Source organism: Aulonocara stuartgranti (assembly GCF_965226115.1).
Source record: "Aulonocara stuartgranti genome assembly, chromosome: 18".
Classification (NCBI taxonomy): Eukaryota; Metazoa; Chordata; class Actinopteri; order Cichliformes; family Cichlidae; genus Aulonocara; species Aulonocara stuartgranti.
Window position 1 is genome coordinate 20831886 of NC_138954.1, and position 20787 is coordinate 20852672.

A 20787-nucleotide genomic window follows, 5' to 3' on the forward strand; every position below is an offset into this window, starting at 1 on the left:
CCAAGGTGCTACGGTTATGAGCCGAGTTACACCATGTTGCAAGTTTTGTGAGGTGCTTTTTTTATCTTTAATGGATCAGATTACATTTTTTATTTCTCTCCGATATCCAATCCAGTAATTTACGTCAGTATCGGACCGATCCGGTCCATCTCTACTCTAGAGTTCCTTTTAAATCTGAAGAGGTGAGTAGAGACCATCTCTTCCAGTGCGTCTCAGTGCAGTTGTTTTGTTTTGTACCTGTGTGTGATTACCGTTCAGATCTGGGGAGGGAATGAACGTATAAAGTTCTATAGTTCTATTTAAACAGACAAAACAGTGGAGCTGTGACAACACAAATCTAGATTTTAGATGTGGATGTGGCAGAGTGTAGCTAATTGTCTCTCTGTGTTAGCTCTGTAATGGACTGGCCACAGTTCCAGGGTGAATCCAGGCCTGTGACAGCTGAGAAAGGCTCAAGTCGCTCAATTCAAACTTCTCTCAATCACGCTGATCCAATAATTTTCTTGTGTGCCTTCTGAGAGCGAATCTGACTCTTTTCCCTGTGTTTTAAATCTCAGTGCTATTCTGTTATTCCACTTTTCAGACTCTCATTTGTGTGACCCACCTTCTCCCCATCTCCACCTAATCCCTCAGAGAACCTCATCAGTGTCTCCAGCTGTATCTCCAACTTAACCAGCATCTAGACTCGGGGTTCCTGTCCTACTTGGTTGCATTTTTGAAACTTTGTTCTGCTATGTTGCTTATCTGGGTCCAATTACATAATAGCTTATTATACAAGCTGTGCTTTATTAAATTTATTGTATTCTTCCACATCACCTCAATGTTTTCTAATACACTTATAAACTATACTATGTATCAGCACTATCTAAAGAGTTATTTCTAAAACTAATTGTTTCTTTTTTAAGTTTATGGGCTCATTTATGTTTTTGTAAGTGTGTGTCTATGTGCACTTACCTTGCTCTAGAACCTTTTAGCAACACTAAACCTTGACCTCACTTAGCACTGTTTACCAAAATAGCGGTAGGGTTGTCGTCACCTTTACAACATTTTTATGCTAGTCCAACCCCTTTCATGCCTTAATGCCCTGCTGTCCTCTTTTTCCTCCCACGGCTGAGGTTACCTGGTCAGGTGGTCAAATAAAAGGGATAAATACCTAAACCCAAAGCTCTATTCTGAGAACAAGACATAAAGTACAGGCTTGCGCTCGCATTCAAACAGTCGCTTAAGCTTTGCTTCCACCAAAAGGCTTAACAGCAGTTACTGCTCATCATTCATTCTTCAACTCATCAAAGAGAAAAAGAGTTTTAGCAACAGGAGAGCAGCCGAGAGGTTGCTATTAAAGGATCAGCTATGCTTGGAGGCATACGTACAGATTTGGTGGTCACGGTGGCTGTTCTCTTTCTAACTCAGACAGGGACTCAATGCAGGTAGGTTTCAAGATCATTTAAATTTTTTTAGTTTATCTGTGATTAATAATATTTTAGTTTAGTTTATTTAAATTAAAACAAAGGAAGTTTTTAGTCAAGTTTTTAACTCAGTCCTTTATTTTGTTACATTGGTTATTGGTCATTGATTTCCTATTTCAGAGCTGAAAATGACTTCCTATCAGTTACTTTACCGGAGTGGAGGGCACATTCAGGTACAATGTAGCACAGTTATTAAGACCTTTAAGAATTTCATAATTACCTGACCTGCTTTAGATAAGAACTCAAATCAAACATGTTGTACATAATGACGTATTTCATTTTTTGTTTCCTTTAGAATACGTTATACAGTGTTTTGATGACAGACATGCCAATCTGAACTGTGAGTGGCTGGCGAGTGAAAAAGGAGCAGGTGAAGACAATTATATTTAATAGAAAACAGTAGCCTGAACTGCTTTTTGAAGTCATCAAGCCAATTTACAGTTCTGGGTTCACTCTGGCTCTGAGAGATAAGTTGAACGAATTAATTAACCTTTAATTTTGTCCCAACCTTTGGCGAAATATCGGGAACATCCATCCACAGTTCTGTTTCAATCTACACACAGGCTGCGATTGTATTCGTGTCTCACCACATTATCACAAATTGATCTGAAATAGGCTATATTCTTTTACAACCTGGTGTTTTCCTGGGAGCACTCAAACAGAGAGCCTACACATGAGATTCAAATTTAGTAGCTACAGCAACACAAACAGACAGCTTCTACAGCTACAGCTATTTCACAGCAGATGTTCAGTACAAGGCAGTACTTGTTTAATTACAAGAACAAAGATGAAGAGCTGTTTCTGTTAAATATATATTATCAGCACATATCAGCATTTAAAATATGTAGCGTATTAAGTTTTCTTTTTTGTCTTTTTCTCCTCCAGGGGATTTTGCAGTGAATGTTTCAGAGAGTGGTCCACTAGGGATTGAGGGCCAGGCTTGTCTAGAGTTCTGGTACCTTGTCCCAGTTGCAGCTAATGGGTCTGAACTTCGTGTCTTGCTAAAAAACAGCGTTGGTTCAGTAGAAATCTGGACCTCTCCTGCTCTCCCTCAGAATGCATGGAGGCAAGCGTTTGTGCCCCTGAACATCACTGAGTCCAGGACTCGGGTAAAATAAAACATAGCAGCACACATTAGAACTGTACTGTCATAATATAAATATTCTATAGCATGTCCTTAAATAAATTACCTTTTTTATATATTAGGTTGTGTTTGAAGTGGTTCAAGGATTGTCCATAGAGAAAGAGATCACATTTAAACAGATAGGTGTAAGAAAAGGCTCCTGTGGTAAGTATTTACCAAATTAAACTTCTCAACAACAGCTCTAGTGCCACAAATCAATTAAAAGATTGAACTGTATTCATAATAACCTTTGTGCGGTACATAAAAACAGAAGACGTGTCATAAGAATTGTCACAAAGACATTTTTTGATGAGGATGTTTTAGAAAATATTCTGAACTACAATATTAAAACTCAATACAGTTTTTTAATGTTATTAATCCTACATAGGTGTCGATAAGCTGTTAATATGGTCACCCCAACAGGACTACAGTGTGAATCGAATGCAGAGATATGGACAGATGAGACCACCCGCTGCCTCTGTTCTGCTGGCCAGCTCTCCTGCTTTCCCTCTCACTGCCCTGAAGGCCAACTCTGTGGTCCTCAAAGAAGAGGCCCCAATGGGACTTCTACCTTTGGGATGTGCACTATACACAGTCCCGCAGACGGCAGCACTTTTGATGGAGTATTGTTCCGCTTTACGACCGCCTGCACTTATGTTCTGGCTAAGACCTGCTCACCCACTGAAACCCTGCCCATGTTCGCTGTGGAAGTGGTCAATGAGCAGCATGATAACACATCTCTGCCAGAGGTCCAGAAGATCAATATTAACATGAGGATTTACAGGGTGTCTCTGCTGAAAAGCCAAACAGACCGGGTTGTGGTGAGTTACTTATATGTATGGAAGACATTTAGGGCACAGTTAATTACTAATTATACCAGCCTTTAACATTTACAAACACTGAAGAGTACATTTCTGACACATACATATGAAGACAATTTGAGTATTTTACATTACTAAGGAAGTCAATATTTTGTAAACAAAGCCACTGTCAACTACTGAACGAATATCTGTTTGGTAACAGCTATTTTCCTAATAAAAATATAGTATTATGTATTCACATTTTCTGTTTTATACTGCTCTGTAAACTTCATAATCCATAACTACTGTTCATACAACTGCACTTCCTTTTGCCTCGCCATTATGAAGTAATGACCACTGAGCCAAGTAAAGCACCAAATCCAGCGATTCCCATAATTGCATAAAGGGCAGATTTTATTGCCACTGGCAAAGGACTAATGGGTCATATTGGCCTTTATGAGCACAGCTATCTTCTAAGTGCCTTCTTTTATATAAACTTTCAAATGCAATAAGTCCATATTGTGTATGGCAACTGGTAAAAAAGGCTAAACTAACACTGTTTTTCAGATTAATGGGATCTGGAGAAAGCTTCCACTAAGCCTTAACAGCGACACTGTCAACATCAGGAGCACCCCTACCACTATTGTGCTGGCAACCACTTTTGGTCTTACAGTCTCATTTGACAGCACTGGTGTGGTCCACGTCACCCTCCCATCAACCTATTCTGATAAAGTCTGTGGCATGTGTGGCAACTTTAACCACCTCAAAGAAGATGACTTTAGGAACCTCGATTCACAAAACGCAACAGCTTTGGCTGAAAGCTGGCAGACTGGGAAAACTGCCTCTTCCTGTGAAACCATTCTATTCCCTCAGTGTGACCCACTGGAGGAGACACAGTATGCCAGCGAGCTGTACTGTGGAGGCTTATTCTCTACTACTGGTCCCTTTGCTGACTGCTTATCAGTTGTAGGGGCAGACAGCTATATCAGAGGCTGCGTGTTTGCCATGTGTTCTACTCATGGTGACCAAGCCGTGCTATGTGAGACGCTACGGGTCTATATTGATATCTGCAATAAAGCTGGCATTGCAGTACCCATGTTGAGGAACTCCACAATCTGCCGTATGTTGCGTTATTAAATCCTGCTTTTGTTTTCTTCCTCCTTTTCAAAATAGAGCGCACAGTGGCAAATAATAACTGATAACAGTAAAGGTCATGCACTTTTTCCTGTCTTTTTCTCGGATCCCCTCAGCCATTCAGTGCGGTGAGAACAGCCACTATAACTCGTGTGCTGATGGCTGTCCCGAGGTGTGCTCCAGTCTGGATATAGCTGGCTCCTGTGGAAGCTGTGAGGCAAGATGTGAGTGTGATTCTGGCTTCAAACTCAGTGGGGAAAAGTGTGTCCCAGCAGAAGACTGCGGGTGCTGGTATAATGGAAAACACTATGAGGTAAGTGAGGTAAATGAACACAACACAATTTCTTATTCACATATTCAATTTCACAGTAATTTATTCACATAACTCTGTTCTGCCTGCAGAAAGGAGAAATACTGGTGGAAGGAGATTGTGTGCAACAGTGTCAGTGTATGGGTAATAACAATATGCAGTGCACTCAAATGCAATGTGCAGACAATGAAGTTTGTAAGGTTAAAGATGGGGTCAAAGGCTGCTTCCTTTTCAAACCCACCACCTGCAGTGTGTACGGTGATCCACACTACATCACCTTTGACGGTCTGGCATATGACTTTCAAGGGGGATGCAGTTACATATTGACCACCACATGTGGTGGAGGAAGCTCAGTCCAGTTCACAGTATCTGGACACAACACCCACCCCCCCCTTCAGAACTTCACCAGATCCAAGCTTCAAGCCGTGGCTCTCCAAGTCGAGGATCTGTATCTCATCTTGAATCAAAGCGGAGAGGTCTATGTAAGAAAGCAATTCTCTCTTTAACACCATTGAAAACATTTCTTCACCTTTAAATTCAACAGGGCTGTTTTCAAGAACAGTGATCTGGGATTAGTTACAGCTTACATTTTACTGCACAAGGACTTCTTTTGTTCTGCATTATCTCCTGTAATTCATTAATGACAGTGGCAGATGACTTTCACACGTTTTTAGAGGTCAGTTACTGTTGTGTCAGATCGTTAGAGGAAGTCAGCTGTTTACAACCTGGAACTTAAGCAAGCTAAAGGGCTATACTTTAGTTAGTTAGTAGGTCACTGGTAGCACTAACCTAACTAACTATTTCAAGAAAATATTATCTCTACTTTATGTAAAACAACATGCAAAATAAGTTCAATTATTAAAAGACTGTCCTTTCTTTAGGTCAGTTATAAGCAAGTCCAACTGCCATATTCCACCAGCGGGACATATGGCTCAGTATGGGTGTATGTGAAGAATAATTATATCATCTTGGAGACAACTTTTGGCCTCAAAATGCACATAGATGGAGAGAACAGACTGTTTCTGCAGGTGGATGAGCACTACAAATATGAACTGTGTGGTCTGTGTGGCACTTATTCTGGATACCAGGACGATGACTTTGTAACTCCAGGAGGCCAAAACGTGTCAGAAACGTTTGAGTTTGGTGACAGCTGGAGGGTCCCAAACAACTCTGAGTGAGTTATTTTAATACTGTACACAGTAACAGCAAACATTTGGGTACCAGTATGGCACTTCTGTACCTAAATATACCAGCATAGTATTGAAAAAAACAAAAGCTAGTAAAATGACTGCATTTTTTAGCGCCAGCAGAGTGGCAGTGTTTACTCTCCAATGAGCCTGAATTGTGCTTTTTCTTTCATACTATTAAGCAACATAGCATGTTTAGTAAAATCAGTGAACATCACCTGCTGAGCCTGAGCATGCCAGCATTGTTGTTGTATGTTAGTAATCTAAGCAGGTTCTGAGTGTCTTTGTGGCGGGGTGGGGGTTATTACATTACATTCACAACGTAATAACCCAACCTGCTATCACGGCAAATCATGAAATAGACACACATGCAGGATTTGCAGTTCAGGCACAACAGAGGGAGGTATTTTATTTCAAGCCAACATCTAAAAATCTGCTCAGCTTGTCAGACAACTGCAGGGAGCACGTATTTCTTCAAAAACTGCTGACTTTAATTAAATTATGTATTATGTAAGTGTTCCATGTAAAATGTTGAAATGAATCTGGTCAAATTAAATTTACTTGATTTGTATATATTCAGTTTATACAAAGCACGTTTTCCTTGAAGATTGAGTATTTGAATAAATAAACCTTTGATTTTATATCTTTCAGCTTCTTTTTACTCAGAATGGTCGCATCATGCATATTAAGGGTGAAAAGTTGTTTTTTTGAGTGAATACAACCTGGCGCCTTGGCTAGCCAATGTACTAAACTCACACACTAGCATATATTTTTCTTTATGCATCGTAATTTATTTAAAATTACATCAACATGTTTTATACAGTATCAGGGGCGTAATTTCTAGGGGGGTTATGACCCCCCTCCCAATAATCAGACCCAGCTAATATTACACCCCCCCCCCCCCCCCCCCCCCCAATAAAATTATGAATTATCTTGCATAGATAGGCTGTTGATTTTCTTTATCCATTTCGGTTATTACCAGCAAGATAGTTGCATGTTTAATCATCTGGGAGTTTACCCAGATTTATTTATTTATTTAGATAGAGGTCTTGACCCCCTCAATGTTCAGCACAAAGTTACGTCCATGTACAGTATAATCTAGAAGTAACTAATCTCTGTTTGTCTAAATTTTCTCAGATGTTTAGCTCGTCCAAACAATCCAAGACTCTGTGACAAGGATGAGAGGGATACAGCCTACAATGAGTGTTCAGTGCTGTTTGGCAGTGTTTTCATGCCCTGTCATGAACACATTCACCCAAGCATTTACCTCAATAGTTGTGTGTATGACTACTGTGCTACGAGCGGCGACCAACACACACTCTGTGAATCTCTGAAGTCCTATGCAACAGCATGCCAGGTTTCAGGAGTTGAACTTCCAAATTGGCAGACTGGCACAGCCTGTGGTGGGTATTTGCATCAAATATGAGGATGACACTGTTATTATCATACAAGTAAATATACAGTAGGATGTCTAGATAGGTTGTGTTAACTGTGTGTGTTTTCATCCAATTTCAGAAGGCCTTTCTACCTCAACAGCTCCTCCAACAACTGCTTCTCCAACACCAGATCAAACTTGTAAGAGCATTCACAGTTTAGAAAGTTTATCGAGGACTAGTTTAAATAAGTGACGTGATACAGTTTACAAATAATCATTTCAAAACAAATATTAGCTTAGCTAATAACCTTGCTTGCTTTATATGTGCCAATATTTAATAGAAGTGTAAATATATTTTAGTTCTTTTGCTGACCTGAGGTATAACCTTCGACACATTAGATGGGATATTAAAGTTTTTTCAAAGTTTAAAAGCACTGTATCTCAGAAATTATTATTAACTCATAAATCAGCATTTCCATTGTTTGTTTCTTTCATCCATTATTTACATTTTGCTTTCTATAGTTTGTCCCTTGAACTGCAATTTTGAAAAAGATCTGTGTGGGTGGGAGCAGCTTATGCAGGACACTTTTGATTGGACAAAACACTCTGGACCCACACCAACAAATTTAACAGGTCCAAACCAAGACCACACCACTGGAGGTAAAACCAGTCTGTTACTTCTGTTGTTTTTCCTTTTTAGAGGTTGGGGTCTATTTTGGTTGGTTTCATAACATTGTTTATACTTAATGTGTACTATTCAACTTTTCCATAGCTGGTTTCTACATGTACCTTGAGGGAGACAGTGTAACTCATGGAGACTCTGCCCGTTTGATGAGCTCGGCGTGTAATTTTAACGGACCACTCTGCCTGTATTTCTGGTACCATATGTATGGTTCAGCCACAGCCATGGCTCTTAATATCTACCTGCTGAAAGACAGTAAAACAACAAAGCTCTGGTCCATGATGGACAACCAGGGACCTGAATGGCATCTGGGAAGAGCTGATGTCAAAGTGTCTGGTCCATTCCAAGTGAGTTTGACAATACATGAACATAAGAAATGTATGAAGGGCTTGCTGGAAATCAAGACTTGATATCCTAATTTAGAATTCTATTTTCTTCTTATGCCTTTCAGATTATAATAGAAGGAATTCGAGGCTCTAATTATCAGTCAGATGTGGCCATAGATGACATATCTGTCCATTTTGGCTCATGTTCAGGTAACAAAGGCAAAGCAAACTGTAGGTGCTTAATAAATATGGAACTATGCAATACTGTTGTAAACAGTTTGGAAAGTAAATCATTTAAGATATAAACTTCTTTAGCATAACTGATGTGACAGAGTTTACCAAAAGTCAGTGTTGTTTTTATTTAGGTAGCTTTCCAGCCCTGGGAAGTGGAACTAAGCCTTCTACAACTACAGAAATGCTCCCCTTACACCAAAGTAAATACACAGGAAGTTATATTTTACAAGTCATGTGTTTCTGCATCATAAAACCTTATGTTAAGTTAAAAATTAACATTTACATCTTGTTCATGTACTGAGTGTGCAGATTCTAATGGTAACTAGGGTTCACTTTTAGGAAGTTTAGCAAGTATCTCATGACTCATGCTATTTTTTTTCTCCAAATGTTTCCCTTTAGTCTGCAATCTTGACTGTAACTTTGATAGCAACCTTTGTAGCTGGGACCAGACGATTACGGATGCTTTTGACTGGACCTGGCAAAGAGGTTCTACCCCCACTTTAATGACGGGCCCCTCTGCTGACCACACTGGTGGTAAGATTTGATGTAAAATTTACACTGACAGTTAATAAAACCATAATACATCTAAAGGTGGACTTATTCCTTATATTATTATATCTTTAATGTTTTCAATCACCTTTTCTAGATGGCCACTATCTTTACATTGAAGCCAACAGTGCATCGTATGGAGACACAGCTCGTCTCATCAGCTCTGAGTGCTCTGACTCTGGACCTCAGTGTCTGCAGTTCTGGTACCATATGTATGGCTCAGCAGATACAATGGGCCTCCATGTTTACCTGCTCCAAAACAGAATAGCCAATCAGGTTTGGAGGAAGCAGAATGACCAAGGAAATATGTGGCACCTGGCTCAAGTGGACATTGAACCAACCACACCTTTTCAGGTGACCTATTTCAAACCATGGAGTGTGGCCTGCTTTCTGGTTATAAAAAATTATCCTGCAAACATATCATTCAATTTAATTTTATCATTTAGATCATTATTGAGGGGCGCAGAGGATCCAATGATGAGTCAGATGTGGCCATAGATGATTTGAAGCTTTATCACGGCCGCTGCTTAGGTAAAAGGTTTATATATCATAACATACCATTATTGGTTTGGAAAGGTGTTTCTCACTTTCTATGCAGACACTTAATAACACCGTTAAACTGTTGCAGATCTGGTAGGTGGAATTACAACACAATCAGCAAGACCTGATCTTAATACCACAGCGCCCCCAAGAGTCCCTGTCCAAACCACTGCAGCTCCACAGCCTCCTATGCTCACTGCTACCTTCCAACCAGCGATAATAAATATCACTGCCCCTCCCGTAGTGGAGGAAACAACCAACTTAATTAATAAGAACAATGTTACTGAAGCTCCAGATAGCCGGCCACCTCTGCAGCCAGGTATAGTAATAATTTCACAGTAACACTTCAATGTCCCATTTATACTCTAACAGATAATAGTTTACACCAGAGGTGTGGACTCGAGTCACATGACTTGGACTCCAGTCAGACTTGAGTCATTAATTTTATGACTTTAGACTTGACTTGAAAAAATGTTCTAAGACTTGTGACTTGACTTGGACTTTTACACCAGTGACCTGGGACTTGAATTGGACTTGAACCGGTTTACTTGAAAAGACTTGATATTTCACCCCAAATCTAAAATTTAACACACATATTATATAGAAAGTGTGCACCTTTAATTCAATTAATTCATTCATTTATTCCAACCACACTCCGTACGTATGTGTGCGTGAGCTGTAGCACAGTCAATCAAATTAACCAGAGTTTTTTAAGAAGAAAAAAAAAACGCTCAAAAATGCTGCAAGGAGTTATTTTTTTCAGGTACATAAACTATGAAGTAGTCAACAAAAAAAACGAAATGTAATATGCAAAATATGCAAGAAGAGAATCACGGACAGAGATGGAACAACTTCCAACTTTGTCCGACAGTTGAAGTTGCATAAAGAACGGTAGGTGGTGCTTCTCTTTTGCTACGATGAGATAGCTGACTTCATCTAACTTTGTGATGTCAACTAGCTTTAATGTGTATGATATTTTTGTCATGCTATTTTAAAGCCGGTCCTACAAGCGCATCCAAGAATAACATGCAGCTTATCTCAGAACAGTCTGTGAAAATTATTCTTGGAGCTAAGTTTAATTGAGCTGCATTTTATAGAGGTGCAATTTCACAATTTGTGTATATTTTCTAAGTTCACTATTTTGTCATGTGTTGAGAAAAACAGAGATTTAAAAATCACATGGTCTAATATTTACATTTAGTATATAACTGCAACATTCTTTTATTTATTTATTTTTTTGAAAGACTCGAAAGGACTTGAAATTCAAAGTTTCAGACTTGTGACTTTACTCTGACTTTTAAACCAGTGACTTGAGACTTGACTCTGACTTGCCTGACATTACTTGAGACTTGACTTGTGACTTGAGGATAAAGACTTGAGACTTACTTGAGACTTGCAAAACAATGACTTGGTCCCACCTCTGGTTTACACATCCATTATTTGTGCAGCAGTGTGGGGTGGTGGTTAGCACCGTTGACTCACTACATAAAAGTCATGAGTTTTACTCCAACACGCCTTTCTGTGTGCAGTTTGCATGTTCTCCCCATGTTTGTGTGGGTTCTCTCGGGGTACTGTGGCTTCTTTCTACAGCCCAAAGACATGCAGTTAGTGGGGTTAGGTTAATTGTTGATTGTAAATTTCCTATAGGTGTGAATGTGAGTGCAAATGGTTGTCTGTCTGTATTAGCCCTGCAATATAATGGTGACCTGTCCAGTGTGTACCCTGCTTCTCACCCAATGGAAGCTCAGTTAGGCTCCAGTTCCCCACCCCTGATAAGGATAAGAGGAAGAGAATGGATGGATGGATATTTTATGTCTAGAATTATTCTATGCCTTATATAATCATATTTTTCTTTTTTGAACAGTGTGCCAATTCCACTGTAATTTTGAGCAAGATTTATGTCAGTGGAATCAGTTGATCACAGATGCTTTTGATTGGACAAGAAACAGTGGCTCCACTCCTACTATCAATACAGGACCTTCTACAGATCACACCACAGGAGGTAATTAGCTTTCTGACATAGGGAAAATAAAGTTAATATACTGAGGTTATATAGTGTTAAACTTCCCGAATAAAACAGTAACACCATTAAAGCCAGTTTGGTGATTTGTTTTTTTTGTTTTTTGTTTTTTCCATTCAGTATGAAAAACTTTATGAGGCAGTTTTAGCAACAAGTGCAAATGGCTTGTAAATTAACTTCTGTACTTATTTATTCTCAGTGTTATTGCCTAAAAGCATATCTTTAACTTACTGATTGTATGTCCCCGTTCAGGTGGCCACTATCTTTACATTGAAGCCAACAGTGCATCGTATGGAGACACAGCTCGTCTCATCAGCTCTGAGTGCTCTGACTCTGGACCTCAGTGTCTGCAGTTCTGGTACCATATGTATGGCTCAGCAGATACAATGGGCCTCCATGTTTACCTGTTCCAAAACAGAATAGCCAATCAGGTTTGGAGGAAGCAGAATGACCAAGGAAATATGTGGCACCTGGCTCAAGTGGACATTGAACCAACCACACCTTTTCAGGTGACCTATTTCAAACCATGGAGTGTGGCCTGCTTTCTAGTTATAAAAATTATCCTGCAAATGTATCATTCAATTTAATTGTATCATTTAGATCATTATTGAGGGGCGCAGAGGATCCAATGATGAGTCAGATGTGGCCATAGATGATTTGAAGCTTTATCACGGCCGCTGCTCAGGTAAGAAGCATATAAAAAACAAAATATACTTTACCAGGTTTGAAAAGCTGTTTCCAACTTTCTATGCAGACACTTAATAACATTTTTATACTGTTGCAGATCTGGTAGGTGGAATTACAACACAATCAGCTAGACCTGATCTTAATACCACAGCGCCCCCAAGAGTCCCTGTCCAAACCACTGCAGCTCCACAGCCTCCTATGCTCACTGCTACCTTCCAACCACCGATAATAAATATCACTGTCCCTCCCGTAGTGGAGGAAACAACCAACCTAATTAATAAGAACAATGTTACTGAAGCTCCAGATAGCCGGCCACCTCTGCAGCCAGGTATAGTAATAATTTTACAGCAGCTCTTGTTTCCCATTCTAGTTTATTCTGGTTTACAAATCCATTACGTAATATCTAAAATTACTGTATCAATGATGTAATCATATTTCTTTCTCTTTTTTAACAGCATGCCAGATGCACTGTGATTTTGAGCAAGATTTATGTCAGTGGAATCAGATGATAACTGATGCTTTTGATTGGACAAGACAGAGTGGCTCCACTCCTACGATCAATACTGGACCATCTTCAGATCACACCACAGGAGGTAATTAGCTTTCACAAGCCAGAAACAGTTATTTTTCCAGGAAAAAAAATAAGTAAACCACACACAAATTTTCTGTTTAATATTAACCATAGTTGCATTGTTAAAACCATTTGATCGTTAGTTATTTCTTTATTTTTGTTTTATTATAGTTTTCTTTTTTCCCTTTTTTTCAGTTTAATGTTAAAAATGTCGATGCAAAGAAATTTAACAAGCAGTTTTAACCATGTAAATGACTTGAACATGTGTAATTTACTGAATCATTCTCAATATTATTGTCTAAAAATGTATGTCCCTATTCAGGTGGCCACTATCTTTACATTGACGCCAACAGTGCATCATATGGAGACACAGCGCGTTTCATCAGCTCTGAGTGCTCTGACTCTGGACCTCAGTGTCTGCAGTTCTGGTACCATATGTACGGCTCAGCAGATACAATGGGCCTCCATGTTTACCTGCTCCAAAACAGAATAGCCAATCAGATTTGGAGGAAGCAGAATGACCAAGGAAATATGTGGCACCTGGCTCAGGTGGACATTACAGCAACAGACACTTTCCAGGTGTGTTACCTATCAGAGACATTTCTTTATTAGACCTATCTGATGTTGGAAAACTGCACTGCAAATAAATAACAGTCCAATACTTTTAATTTAAGTGTAACCTAATCACTCTGTATACCATCACAAGTATAGTGCCATGTAACAGTAACCGCTTTACTTTTAGATTATATTTGAAGGACGAAGAGGTTCGAATACTCAGTCTGATGTGGCAGTAGATGATGTGTCACTTTATCATGGGCGCTGTGCAGGTAATCCTAATGTCCTAACTATATTTTGTGCAGTCCAAACACTATCTGACAATCTAAATGACAGACCGGACTGTGAAATATTGTTACAGAACTGGTCAATCCAACAACAACTACAACTCAGTCAAAGCCGGAAACAACAGCTGGGCCACAACCATCAACCACAACTCAACTAAAGCCGGAAACAACAGCTGGGCCACAACCATCAACCACAACTCAACTAAAGCCGGAAACAACAGCTGGGCCACAACCATCAACCACAACTCAACTAAAGCCGGAAACAACAGCTGGGCCACAACCATCAACCACAGTTGGACCCCAGCCCACAACAAATAAACCGCAATCTACAACAACAGCAAGACCGCAACAAACAACCCTGACGGTACCAAGTAAGTTCTTTTTGCGTGTCTATAGTTATAAAAACAAATTGAAACATTGAATTGTCTTGATGCATGCTCAATCATCCAGTGTTGCTCCCAATGAAAATGATACATCCAGATGAACAGAATCAACTTTTTGGGATTAACAAATACATTTTCAATATATAACAAAAACTTTTTTTATTTTGTTTTTCTGTCATTTGAAGTTTATAACTGAGGATATATCTGTTCTCCAACTCTATACATCTTTCCTTCCCCAGCACCAATTTGCCCACGGTATAGTCACTATACCACTTGTGTCCCTGCATGTAGTCCAACCTGTTTTTTCTTGAATGGCCCACCACATTGTAGTGACAATGAGGTTTGTGTTCCTGGATGTGTGTGCGATGATGGCTTTGTCATGAAAATGAAGATTTGTGTGCCTCTGGAACAATGTGGCTGTGTGGACAAGAATGGCACCAAACACCAAGTAAGACAAATTGACAATATGGACAATTTTGAAAATGAGCTTGTGGTCATGTGGTATGTTGACTGTCTGTGTCTTTTCAGTTCAATGAACAGTGGTACACAGATCACTGCAGTCAGAAATGTGAATGTGAGAAGGATGACGGAATAGGAAAGATTGACTGTGATGATGAAGATGAATGTGATGGAAATGCTGTCTGCCTTCAAAATGAAAAGGGCAATTATTACTGCCAGTCTACAGGTAGTCTACATGCCTGCAATGTACCTAAACTATGCTTTTGTTCCTATTTATTTAACTGCTCTTCTTGTTCCCGACAGACTTCGATGAGTGTACGATCAAGAAGGACCCTGAATATAAAACATTTGATAAAATGAAGCATGACTTTGAGGGTGAACACTCTTACGTGCTGGTGAGGACCAGCAACTTGCCAAACAACCTTCCAGACATCTACATTGAAAGCATCAACACGCCCGTCTTAGATCAGGGCGGTGATAGTCAGCATGAAAATGACAGCAGCAGTGAAGAAGAGCAGAAGAGCAGGGAAGGTGATGATGATGACGATGACAGCAAAGAACATGACGAGCACCACAGATTACAAGAGCTTAAGATCAGAGTGTACAATCACACTGTGGAGTTCAAGAAGAATCGGAAACTGATCGTATGTATTAACACATTAACTTCTTAGCATTTTACTGTGGCACAGTGTGATGCTACCTACACACAGACATTTGTAAAATCAGTCTGGGAAATAACTAGCTCCTCTTCCCATTTCTCTTCAAGGTGTTACAACTGTAGCGAGGGAGAGGATGTTATATGTGCTAAATTATGCTGTGTGATAGCGCATTTCTTTTCACTTTAACATTTGTAGGTATAAGACAGAGGAAGAGAGACAATGTGTAAAAAACAGTAATGGCAATATTCCATGTTTATCCGGTGCCTAGATGTTATTGTGTCTGTGTGCGAGTAATATAATCCTATGAATCTCAATTTGCAAGGGTACGGAACTAAAACTAAGCAAGTATAAGACTGTAAGCGTTATAATGTACTTTGCTTGTGATTGTATCACACTAGCATGCTAACATTAGCTATTACGCACTGAAAGCTAATAGAATCTCAATAACTTGTACGTATTTGATAATATAGGAAAGACTTCAGCTAATACTCAAGCTTTCCACAACAAAAATGTATGTTTCTCTTCATACAACAAACATAATCATACAGGAATGAACAGCAGAATTGACATCTACATATACTTCAGTTATCTTAAATTGCACTGAGAGATTTTTTTTCCTCTTCAGGTGGATGGAAAACCTACGGAAATGCCCGTCTCAGTGACTGGTGGTCTAAAGATCTGGAAGCGTTCCTCTCATATCTACCTACAAACTGATTTTGGCTTGTCAGTGGCATTTAATGGACACCATTCAGCAGGTAGCCAGTGTACAATATCAAAAGCAGATGATGTAATTTATTTAATGTGTCATTCCACTTTAAGCTAATAAATAATTTATCGTTTCCCATATTCATACAATGTATTAAACGCTCATATTTATTCTGCAGAGATTACTCTACCACACATTTATAAAAGGAAGGTGGGAGGCCTGTGTGGAAACTTTGATGCTCAGAGAAAAAATGACAGGATGAAGCCAGATGGTACCATAGCCAGAAGCACTAAAGAGTTTGGAGAGAGCTGGAGAGTGTGAATGCCAGATGAAACACTGTCTTTGAATGTGGATGAGTTTAATCTCTATCAGTTACATAAAACTCCATATGGATAAAAAAGAACAGATGAGTGTAATGATTTTGGCTTTTCTTCGTTAGCCAGCAAGTGTTGTCTTTACCTAGCTTTTTAGGGCTATGTTTTCTGAATATCAGCATATCTATTTTTTCATGAATGTTTAGATACCTATCTTTTTCTTATTATTTCTACATATATTTGATATAATCATTGTACTCTACATGTAAATTGAGCTATTATTCTCATTGGATAATATAAAAAATTTAAAAAGTATGTGGTGAATGATCACATTTCATAAGGTGTTTTTGGCTTCCTGCATTGTTGAAGGTTTCTGATGAACTTACTACTCTAATAAAAGTGGACTGTAAGGACATTTGTGTTTCTTTGTGTGCAGCCATTTGGTCCCAAGTTTACGTGTACATTTTTAAGGTACAACCCATTAACCACCTGCAGTACAGCAGGAACACCAACCCAAACAAAGGAAAAACAAATAACACAAAACCTGTAACATGATACGGATAAGGAAGGTAATTGTTTTTTTTCTAGCAAACAATAGGATTGCTCTTGCTTGAAAAGCTCGTCTGTATCTGTATGAGGGCATGTTTATGTGGAATCCTTACTCTCAAGTGTTACAACACCACATAGAGCCATGGATGTATTTGTTCTGTGCATTTTTCTTTTCTTAAGGTTTCTCTGTGATGGTAAGTGAAGCTATGCCTATTGGCTACTATTTAACAGTTTCAAAAAGTTATGGCACAATTATTTCATACTACAAAAATGTATTTGAGACATTATATATACTTTCAAACTGCTGTTTTAACAAGAGTAGAACCTACTTTTAGATCCTTTAGATTTTTTTAATTAGTTGATGTGTTTTCAGGTGGATCCTCTTTAATGTTACTGATAGTTTGAGTTCATGTCCCTGGATATATAGGTGAATGCATGGTCAATAATTCTGGTATTGTTGGATTTCACTTAAGTAGCTAACAAAAACAGCAAGCAAACTATTCTAACTAGTAAAGATTAGACTGAGTTTGTAAGCATTAACACTACTAGTTTTATGGTTTGGAGCTTGAGGCTGCTATTAGTGACAGATAATGATATTTACTTCCCTGTGCTGAGCCTCCTTTAGCTGGTTCTAGTGCTCGAATACATATCTCAGGAATGGACTGAGTAGATCTGAATTTCTAAATATCTATCATGGTGCTTGAGCTGATGCTGATGCCAAGGCCATTATGCTACAGTCTGGCAATGTACAGATGCAGAAGAACCTTCAAACTGGCAGGAAAGTAATATCATTACTATGTATTTAAGTCCTCGTACTTTTGGTACCTGTTGGGCAAGAAAAATTAAGTCATAACTGTATGTTAAGAATATGTATTTAAAATTTAACATGTTTCTTTAATATAAATATGTTTTTATATTGTTGTCATTGTCTTTCCATTTTTCTAGCCCAAATACCAGCTCCAACTACTAAACCAACAGGTAATACCCACAACAATCTTTGTACAATTAGCCATTGTGTTCAGTGCGACAGACGCTGCCTATATCTAAACCCCACAATAATGAATTTGATTTTTGTCACCTACTCAAGCTACAAGTACACTCACAAGCCACTTTGTTAGGCATACCAGGTAGACATGGCGAAAGCTCAAAGAAAGCAAGAAGACATGGAGACATGGTGACAATGCTCAAACCAAGTATCAGAATAGGGAAGAAAGGAGATTTAAGTGACTTAAGTGACTTTGAATGTGACATTGTTGTTGGTGCAGACAGACTGTCTGAGTATTTTAAGAATCTGCTGATCTATTGGAATTTTCCTATACAAACATCTCTACATTTACAGGGAATATTCCAGGATAAAAGAAAATACCCAATGAAAATATCCAGTGAAACTGTTGAAGGGATTTTTGCTCAGTTCTCTGGGTGAAAATACCGTGTTGATGCCCAAGGTGAAATGAGAATGGCCAGACTGCATTGAGCTGATGCTAAGGCAACAGCAACTCAAATAAAACATTCATTAGAGCCAAGGTGTGAAGAACATCATCTCTGAATGCACAAAAATATGTTGGTTACAGAAGTGGAAGACCCCACCAAGTGCTGTTCCTCTCAACTAAAAACAGAAAACTGGCTCTATGATTCAGAGGCTCACCAAAATTAGACAAAAGAAGATTAGATGTCTGGTCCCATTTCTACTGTGACATTTAGACATAGGCAAAATGAAAGCATGATTCCATCTGGCCTTGTATGAACTGATCAGGCTGCTGCACAGGCTACCTGAGTACTGTCCATGTCTTTATGACCATATCTTGGTGGCTGCTTCCAGCAGGATAACATTCCATGTCCCAAAGCTCACATCAACTGGTTTCTTGAACGTGACAATCAGTTTATTATACTCAAATAGCCTCCACAGTCACCACCTGTCAATCTAATGTGGAACTAATGAAGTGTTTTCACCGCTCTCATTCCATTTAGTGATCCTTGCTCACTCCTGAACCCTAACCACCTTGTTGCCTGTCCACAAAGCATTTCAGAAATTCCTCAATCTGACAACACACAAACAACCAAATTTATTACAGTTGCATTTATTCTGTATTTAATATTATTCATCTTTTTGATTACTGTTTGTGAGATCATTACTTTATATTTTTACACATTACTAGTATATTTCAAAATAGCATGTTGCAAAATTACAAATATGTGCCATGCTGATCATGCAGTTTTATGCCAGAAGCTGTGGTGTGTGTGCTGTTTCCAGACTGTGCAGGTCCACCAGTGCTATGCTGCCCTGGACAAAACTCCAGTTGTTTCAGGGGATGTTACTGTGATCAGATATGTCTGACATTTGGTGACTGCTGCCGTGACTACAGGTCAACCTGTACAGAATGTAAGTGCGAGTGAACATGCAAAATAGCAAGGTCTGCATTCACAAGTAAGAATTTGTGGATTCAGGGTTGAATATTTATAATGCAACTCTTTCTTCTCTGCTACAGTTCTGACCCAAGTACCAACAAGAAAACAAGCCACTGGAAACAACAATATAATATATACAGATACAAACATCACCACACCAGTGCTCAATGCAGCATCCACACTTAATGTCAGCACAGCCTCAGCATCCACAGTGCCAATATCTACAGCAACCAACCAGACAAGCAGTGATACATCTACACTAGCAATTAAGAAACCATCTTCAGTCATCTCCACTGCAACAGCGGGCACCACCACTACGCTAGCAGATATCGAAACAACCTCAGTCTTTGATTCTACACCAACCAGCCAAAAAAGCAGCACTACTGCATCTATTCCTTTAGATGACCTCATAACATCAGTCTCCACTGTTGCAGGTTGGTCATTGTTTGAATGACCCTACAGTATATCATGACAGAAGTTTTCATAACCATTGGTAGGACAAGCATGGGTGGAATTATTAACAGCAGTATATCAGTATATCAAGAAACATACTTTCCTACTATAGAATCCCAAATTGTCTCCAATTAAAGATATTTTAAAAGTTGGGTAGTTGTGGTAGCATTTCTTTTTTCTTTCTATTTTTTGTTGCTGTGGATCCATTAAAAAGAAAAAAACTGCCTATACTAGAAATTTCTAGTATAAGTAGTGGAAAAAACATTTAATTTAACATTTAATTCTTTATCTTCTACATAATTACTTTGATTTAATGTGAAAAGCCATCAAGGAAGTATTTATGACAATTCCACAATTTTGTTGTACATGTACAATGACAATAAAGAACTATTCGATTCTATCAGTAGGAAATGTTGTAAAACATGAAAATACAGGTAAAAGTCCACAATTTAAGTCCTCCCTCAGATTTTCCAAGGGCATCCAGTGGGTTGGATTGGAATCCTTGCCAGGCCAATTCTGGCAGGTTTGACACACCTGCTTTAAATCATTAGATAGAGTCTTTTAAGAATACAGACTGTTAGACAGCTGTGCAAATCTGGATAACAGGGGTGTTGTATCTTTCCCAGGAAGTGGAAACACTGCTGGCATTTCCAACAAAAACACGGATTCCACAACTGACACAAGCTCAGACAAAGGTACAGTCAATGAAATGTCCATATATCTATTTTAACATTTATATACATCAAATATCTGCAGTACTTAAATAAGTGTATTTTTATTTGTATCTTGCTTTAAGATTTCCAAACAGTGACTTTTCATCTAAAAGCTTCACTTTCCTCCTCTGATCGGGATAACAAAGATGTGATCTTAGAGGCTTTATCCAGTGTAAGGAAAAACAATTTCTGAATACAAATCATACAGCCTCAGATGCGGCGTGCCTTTATAATCACTGATAATCTCCTCTCTCACAGTTCCTGTCCAACATCCTTCTCCAGTTGAACTGTGAGCGCTG

General features: G+C 38.8%; 1 protein-coding gene across 2 annotated transcripts; it reads left to right on the forward strand.

The window, feature by feature from the left end:
- Positions 1–1131: 1131 nt before the first annotated feature.
- Positions 1132–16761, forward strand: LOC309693542 (uncharacterized protein). Of its 2 annotated transcripts, XM_082512871.1 has the most exons (33): positions 1132–1427; positions 1587–1639; positions 1762–1836; positions 2352–2575; positions 2673–2754; positions 3013–3410; positions 3957–4509; positions 4640–4836; positions 4926–5315; positions 5715–6007; positions 7158–7423; positions 7536–7595; positions 7918–8055; positions 8168–8424; positions 8529–8613; positions 8769–8837; positions 9037–9171; positions 9284–9540; positions 9633–9717; positions 9815–10045; positions 11591–11728; positions 11999–12255; positions 12347–12431; positions 12531–12761; positions 12889–13026; positions 13327–13583; positions 13747–13831; positions 13921–14217; positions 14469–14677; positions 14758–14914; positions 14992–15332; positions 15973–16102; positions 16232–16761. In XM_082512871.1, the coding sequence occupies exons 1-33, from the start codon at positions 1351–1353 to the stop codon at positions 16372–16374; spliced, it is 6393 nt and encodes a 2130-aa protein (XP_082368997.1). In that variant the 5' UTR covers positions 1132–1350; the 3' UTR covers positions 16375–16761. The 2 variants fall into 2 exon arrangements, with proteins under 2 accessions (XP_082368997.1, XP_082368998.1); XM_082512872.1 differs by lacking the exons at positions 1132–1427; positions 1587–1639; positions 1762–1836; positions 2352–2575 and having other exon boundaries at positions 2713–2754; positions 2978–3410.
- Positions 16762–20787: the final 4026 nt, after the last annotated feature.